The sequence below is a fragment of the Eurypyga helias genome, unplaced genomic scaffold (assembly GCF_000690775.1).
Source record: "Eurypyga helias isolate BGI_N326 unplaced genomic scaffold, ASM69077v1 scaffold19389, whole genome shotgun sequence".
Taxonomy (NCBI): domain Eukaryota; kingdom Metazoa; phylum Chordata; class Aves; order Eurypygiformes; family Eurypygidae; genus Eurypyga; species Eurypyga helias.
Window position 1 is genome coordinate 8,888 of NW_010271590.1, and position 7,116 is coordinate 16,003.

Consider the following 7,116-nt stretch of genomic DNA (forward strand, 5'->3'; position numbering starts at 1 on the left):
AGTCTCCTGCTGACCTTCCTCGGGATGTGTCCCATCAGTCTCCTACCTGTTGATGCTGATGGTGGCAAACTGCTCTCCAATATCCTCGTCAACAGTCAGGGTTGCTGGCTCCTCACTGCCCAGTCTGTAGACCCACTGCACTCTGTGGTCCTTGAGCACGATGCCCAGGTAGTCTCCAGTGGCCTGAATGCAGGGAGAGACAGGGTCACACACTGGTATTCCAGACAGGCAGGAGTCCCAAGCAATGCTCTCCCGGATGCTCCCAGGGCTGTACTAGCCACACACCCCCATTTGCTCTCCCCATCCACCTCCAGCCAGGCTGACGGCTGCACCCAGAGCCTGTTTGTGTTCCCACAAAGGTACTCAGGTGCCAGGCACAATCCCCTACTGATGTCCCACCACACGGCCCCATCTCACCTCCCGGCTGCCCAGGTACAACACAAACCGCCCCTCCTCTGTCTCGTCCTGCCGTCGCTGACGGCTCCTGGGCTCAGGGTTTTGGATGTAGAATTTGAGGGATGTATAGGCTGCCAAATCCTGCAGGTTGCTGGGCATCCGGACCTGCACACCCGAGCTGCCGTTGAACTTCATGGGGACTTTCACCTGGGGGGAGAGAAACTCAGACCCACGGCACTGAAACCGCTGCTGCCTCTGGTCATTGCCAGCTCTACCAAGTCAAAGCATCTTCTGGAGTCTTCCTATGAGACCAGGGACCCCCCTCCCATTTGCATACCGCCCTCAGGTGAGCCTTTATTCACCTCAAACCCCTGGCACACACCGCACAGACCTTGCCCTCCCACGAGCATACCTTGCTGGCAGCGTTCCTCGCCTGCGTGATGAGCTGTCGGATCCGCACGATGTTCTCCGACACAGTGGCATTCTTGTTCCTCCTGTTCTCCAGGCTGCTCAGCTTCTCCAGCAGCAGCGGGATGGTGCTTTCCAGGCTGGACACTGGGGTTGGAGAGGAGCCAGGGGTTTTGAAGGTTAGTGAGGAAGGGAGGTGGAAAGCTCAGGCAGTTTCGGGACGTGCACATCAAAGCAACAGTGGCTGGGAGCAGAGTCACAGAATGCTCCCCTAAATCCATGGGAGGCTGTGAAAATTCTCTAGTGCGTGCAACCTCCTGCAGTAAGCACATAGATGATGTAGACACCGCAGGGAGGAGAAGACAAAAAGTGAAGGGACAGGACTTAGAGCACCCAGTGTTGGTTGCTAGCTCCCTCTACTCTTGACCTGGAGCTGCAAAGCAGAGTTTCCAAAAGCACAGAGCTCTCTGGGGACATCTGTCCATGCACTGGCCCATGCCAGGCTCAGCACTCACCAGATTTCCTGGCATCCTGGACTGCCTGGTTCAGGTCTTCATTTCGAAGGTCTCCGTACTGGTCTTTCCACTCATCCAGATTCTTCTTCATGGTGCTCAGGGTATCTTCCACGCTCGCAGCTGTTTCGTTGGCCTCAGCAGCTGCTGCTTTGGCCTTCCTGATATGTCCTCTGGAAAGAAAGGAGAAAAAGGTCTGGGATGGCCAGGAGTGAGGAGGAAACACCCTTGGGTCACAGCCTAGGTGCAAGGAGAGAACCAGCCTAGCTGCCCCAGGACAAACCTTGCTCCCTGCCCAGCATGTCCTGCACAGACTGGAGCTGGCTCAGGAGCTGCTCCTTCTTCACACGGAGGTCAGCCAGCTTGTCCTTTGCCGCCTGCAGAGTGCCTTTAATAGCTGCAATTAAAGAAGTGCAATGCTGTGTGTTGGATCTCAGCCCAGCCCGAAGGACATCACACCTTGCAAGGAGCCTCTCTCACCCCCGTTGAGTTTTCTCTGCTCTCTCCTCACAGCCTCCTCCAGGTTGCTGCTGTTCCTCTTCAGCTCTTTAGAGATGGCCCCAAGATTTTCTGATATGACACTCTGTAAAACAAACATGCACTGCCTGGGAGTCTGAAGAGAAACTCCAGTCTCCAGCCCTGACTGCACACAAAAATGCTCGTTCAGACAACTACAGTGGGGTGTGATGGGGAGACCCAAACCCCTGGAGTCTGGCCCCAGCCGTGGCAGAGGCTCTGCTCTCCGGCACAGAACAAAGTGCTCAAGTCTCAGAGGGAACGGGCAGCAGATCCACTACGTGTGGGTGTGAAAAGCTGGAGGACAGTTGAGGGAGTCTAGCTCTTGCTCATCTTTATGGGGCTGCCCACAGCACATACCATCAAAGCCTCGCTGGCTGCCTCATCAGCATCGTGGGCTGCTCGCTCGGCTTTTTTTACAGCTTCAATGATGCTGGCGTAGGCGTTGGAGGCATCGATCGCCCGCTGGATAAAGCCATCCTGGTTTGTGCCCTGGATAATGCTGTGTTGGAAGAAGCAGCCATGAAGTTCATGGAGAGCACTCAGGCTAGGTCTTGCTCATGCCCCCACAGACAAACCCCTTTGGGTTCCTCATCCAGGAACCCAAAGGATAAAGGATTTGGAGATGGATAAAGGATTTGTTCTCCAGGATAAAGCTTTGGAGATGGCCCCCTGCTGCTCCCCTACCATGGCGTGGGCCTGCAGTTTCCCATCCCCAACTCTGGTAGGAGATGTGTCAGGACCAATGCCTCACCTGGAGAGGTTCCTTGCAAGCTCATCCAGGAGCCGAGCATGCTCCTCTGCCTGCTCCACGATGGGAATCTTGCTGCTGGCTGGGGAGAACTTCTTCACCCGCTCGGTCAAGGGCAGCTTTGCCCCATCCAGCAAGGCTGCCAGCTTCTCGTACTCCTGCACGGACACACATCACTCCTGAGGGCTGCCCCCACCTTGCACTCTGCCCGTGCCAAAGAACCTCAATCACTCACCTCCTTCGTGTGCTCCATCTTTTGCAGGAAGTCGGAGACCTGGGCCAGAGAGTCCTTGGCCATCCTCAGGGTCTCCTGCACCAGCGCATGCTGCTTTTGGAGTTCACGGCTCTTTTGCTAGACACAGGGACGCAGCGTTAGGCACCGGCAGGGCTGGGGGTAGAACCCCCCCATTACACCACCCAGCAGTAAGGGACCTCCCAGGGAAGGTCTACCTGACTCTCCTCCAGATTGTTGCGGTTCAGGCTGTTCAAGTCCTCTGTCTGCCTGGTTTTGTTCACAGCCTCGTTGAGGGCGTCGCGGAGATCCATCAGCTGGGAGCTGTGCTGTGCCAGCTGGTCCCGGATGCTGCTCACCAGGTCCTGGTTGGACTCCCAGCGAGCGTGCAGCTCACTCTTCACCCGATGCAGCACTGAGGGAGCAGGGGATGAGAACTGTTGCTAATTCATCCTCCTGTGTTAAAGAGCTCTTTTCTGTGCTTGGCTGCGGAAAAGCTAGTTCTGGTCTCACCCAGCAGATATCAAGGCCAGAAGAGACCATCTGCCCTCTCTTCCTCCCTCTTTTAGCACAGGATCTTGCCCAAAGTTGTATCCAAACCCCCAGTGTCAGTGAGAGGGATGGGATCTCTTTCAGAAAGACAGCCAGCCATGCCTGAAAGGCTCCAGATTTTGTAGAAGCCCCACCTGAGCCCTGTTCCAGTGCCTGATTACTCCCACTCTGAAAAATCACTTATTTCTAGCAAGTGCCAGTTTATAATTCCAGCGTTCAGCTGAGCTATGTTTTGCCACTGCCTGTTATTAAGAAGCGCTTGCTCCTCACAGTGCCAGTGTGCCTGGTTATCCAGTCGGGCTTTATATGGGAACACAACCCAAGCCCTGACTCCTGCGACGGATCCCCCAGTTTGGCAGCGATGCTGAGTGTGGTGGGCTGCTGGTTGTTGCTCTGGACCCCCTTCCTGGGACAGTGGATATGAAGAAACATGGGATGACCCACATCCACACGTGATGCCTACATAACAACGGTAACTCCCTGTGTCGGTCACCAAACAGAACTACCCAGCTAGGACAATCTGCTCTAAAATTTGCCTTATGGGAAAAGGAACCATAAATGAAGTTGTTGCAGGGGATTCTAAAACTACTGTAAGACTTGTTGGGGTGCCTGTTTTAATAACAGCACTCCCCGAGCGTGACCACGATGTGTAGCATTCACACGGGCTCCAAGCCAGACTTTGAGGAACAACTACACCCAGCAGGATGTGCACATCCCTGTCCCAAGCCACTGAGCCAGACTCACGCTTCTGGGCCTCCTCGTGCTCGCGCCTTGCCAGCTCCTCCTGGCTGCCCAGGCTCCGCTCCTTCATCTCCCTCAGCATCCGTTCCACCTCGGCCATCTTCCGACGGAACTCCTCCGTGGAGGTGGTGCTGGCGTTCGCTGCCCCAAACCTGGCCATCTGCTGCACCAAGTCTGCGGAGAAATCCAGAGCCTCGTTAGCACTGACCAACCCAGGTCTTCCGTGATCTCCTAAGATCCCTCCTCTCTTACATCACCCTCAACAAACCGCAGCCAGCTCTCGCGCCATACCAGGCACCCAAATTGCTCGAGATCACGCAGGGGGGGTATCACCCCACCTTTCTGTCTCCTTGGCCGTTACAGTAACACCTGCCACATCCTACAAGGGTGCTGGGAGAGGACTTTTTACAAGAGCCTGTAGTGATAGGACAAGGGGTAATGGGTACAAATTGAAAGTGGGGAGGTTTAGATTAGATATCCGGAAGAAATTCTTCATGGAGTGGGTGGTGAGGCACTGGCACAGGTTGCCCAGAGATGTTGTGGATGCCCCATCCCTGGATGTCTTCAAGGCCAGGCTGGATGAGGCTTTGAGCAACCTGGTCTAGTGCAAGGTGTCCCTGCCCATGGCAGGGGGGTTGGAACAAGATGATCTTTAAGGTCCCTTCCAACCCAAACCATTCTGTGATTCTATGATTCTATCCCAAGCATCTTTTTGTAGCTCTACCTCCTCTCCTAGATCCAGTCACTCCCCCTTTTGCTAAATCTCTCCTGAAGCAGTAGTGCAGATTGCCCCAGTTTTGAGCATTTGAATAACATTTGTGCAAGTTTAATGTGTTTGTTTCAAAGATTGTGTTCAGCCAAACATCTGGGACTCACAATAAGCCTGGTCTACCTGAACAGCCAGAATTTTGCAGGGATCCCCATTTAATGTGTATTTCCCCTTGTTTTCTCCACTGCTCTAAGTGCATCAGTACTCGGTGCTGTTTGAAAGCAGGAGCCGGGCGTTCCCAGCAGAAAAAAATCCACAAAGCAGGGACCCTTCTTTACCCACCTGCAATGCCTTTCTGAATGCTCTGGATATTCAGCACGAGCTGCTCCCCCCTCTGGTGAGTCTCCCTCGCGTGCTGCTCAATCCGGTTTGCTTCTCTGTGGGTCATTGTCATCTACAACAAAAACCACCGGCTCAGTTCAAGTACGAGATGATGTTTTTACGTGACCTATCAGCAGAAAGAACATTCCCAAAAGGCCCATAAGGCTTGGAAACGGGCAGCTTTTGAGGTCCTTGAGCCACGTCTCCTCCAACAGCCTGTCCTGTGCTGCTCACCTGCGATGCATTTAGTGATGGTTTTATTTAGCACCTTCAGAAAAGCACAAGCCATAAACACAGCTCCAGTCCAACAGGATCCGAATCCTCTAACAGCCCCACAACCACAGAGGACAGCACCGTCCTGGGCTCTTAACACAGGAAAAACCCTAGAGCTGGCCCCACATGGGTCCTGACCAGGACACAAGAAGAGATGGAGGGGGCGGTTTGGCCATTCAGAGCACAGACGTGTGTACACAGAGGCAGTTTGTCCATGCAGCTGCCCGGGGACATACATCATCAAATAGAGACTTTTCCTTCTCCCTTAGATTAGGACCAGGCAGTTTATAAAATCAAAACTAATCAAATCAAACCAAACCAAATCAAATCAAGTCTTGCTCGGTTTGTAAGTTCTCTGAAGACTCGACTGGTGGTTTTTAGACTGTATATATAGATTGCATCCTGCAAAAGGTCTTGCTGTACTGAAGCCTCCAAGGACTCCTACAAGAAAAAGGGTCAAACTCATTTGCTGACAGGGGCCAAGCTTTCCCTGACACAGCATGGATACATCCAGGACAGACCTGGATGTTTACCTTTTCTCCTCATATGCTGCTTCTATAAATGAGATTTTATTGAATTGATTTTTACTGGTTAAAGTTGGAGCTGCCTCAAAAGCAAGTAATAAATCAAGAAACAGCCATCAATATCACAAGATGTTTAACAGCCCTCCAAGGGAGCAGGGCAGGTAATGTAGCCTGAGCACCTAAGTAAGAGACCCCAACCCCCAAGGGGTGCTGGCTGGGCAGGAGATCCATCCTGCCTGAACTAGGCCCCTCACAGCCTTCAGAGCCCTCGTTTTAGGCAAAAGGAGGGACTCGTGGTCTGGCAAAGGAAAATAAAGAAATACCCTACTTTGTGCTGCAGCGCGTTCAGGTCCTGCGTGAGGTCCGTGTTCTCATCCTCCAGCTCGTCAGCCCTTTGCCTGACCTTGTTTGTGGCTCTCTGGTACTCACGCAGCTGGTTCTGCAAAAAACGAGCTGAAATCAGGACACCAGGCCAAGAAACACGGGCAGAAAGTGACGTTTAATCTTCCACGTACAGCGACAGTCGCCATAGTGCTGTTGAGACTGTGGAGGCGAGCCCAGGCGATGGAGCTGGCGTTGAGGTTGACCAGCTGGCTGTGAATGGAGGGGAAGGACATCTCCATGCTCTGCAGATCCTCCAGCAGCAGCAGGACACAGCCGTCGCACACTGCCAGGGGAGCAGAGCGGTCAGCACACGGCCCTTGTCCAGGGTTTCCCTCACCTCGCTCCCCAGGATGGCGGGATACAGACCTTCACACCTCGTGCTGTCCGGACCGTTTGCCACGGGGACCTCATACTCGTGCACGCAGACATCGCACTGCTTCCCGGTCAGCCCGTTGGAGCAGGTGCACTCCCCCGTGCGTGGGTCACAGGAGCCTCCTCTGCACTCGCACTCTGCCAAGTTCAGTAACAGGGAAATAAATGCCTGCAGCATCATCCTGCACCCCATCAACCACCCACACAGGGAGGGGAAAAGGGTGGTTTTATTCCAGCTGTGCAACTGCATCCCTGCTGGAGATTTCCCTGTGCAACCAGCAACATGCGCAGGACCTCAGCAGTTGCTTTCCACCTTTCAATCAGCACACATGCCACCAACACCTTGTCCCACTCTCCTCCACGTG

At 53.8% G+C, this 7,116-nt stretch overlaps 1 protein-coding gene across 1 annotated transcript in view; it reads right to left on the reverse strand.

Moving 5' to 3' along the window:
- The window catches only part of LOC104515043 (laminin subunit alpha-5-like), a gene marked incomplete at its 5' end in the record, with an annotated part of 14,406 nt that extends 7,517 nt beyond the window's left edge, over nucleotides 1-6,889 (reverse strand). The window contains 15 exons of the mRNA XM_010158875.1: nucleotides 47-183; nucleotides 418-603; nucleotides 809-951; nucleotides 1,320-1,487; nucleotides 1,588-1,713; nucleotides 1,797-1,899; nucleotides 2,193-2,334; nucleotides 2,587-2,741; nucleotides 2,819-2,935; nucleotides 3,034-3,230; nucleotides 4,112-4,282; nucleotides 5,160-5,271; nucleotides 6,324-6,434; nucleotides 6,511-6,662; nucleotides 6,746-6,889. Of these exons, the coding sequence (XP_010157177.1) occupies nucleotides 47-183; nucleotides 418-603; nucleotides 809-951; nucleotides 1,320-1,487; nucleotides 1,588-1,713; nucleotides 1,797-1,899; nucleotides 2,193-2,334; nucleotides 2,587-2,741; nucleotides 2,819-2,935; nucleotides 3,034-3,230; nucleotides 4,112-4,282; nucleotides 5,160-5,271; nucleotides 6,324-6,434; nucleotides 6,511-6,662; nucleotides 6,746-6,889 (2,164 nt within the window). The remainder of the gene's footprint in view (nucleotides 1-46; nucleotides 184-417; nucleotides 604-808; nucleotides 952-1,319; nucleotides 1,488-1,587; nucleotides 1,714-1,796; nucleotides 1,900-2,192; nucleotides 2,335-2,586; nucleotides 2,742-2,818; nucleotides 2,936-3,033; nucleotides 3,231-4,111; nucleotides 4,283-5,159; nucleotides 5,272-6,323; nucleotides 6,435-6,510; nucleotides 6,663-6,745) is intronic.
- Nucleotides 6,890-7,116: the final 227 nt, after the last annotated feature.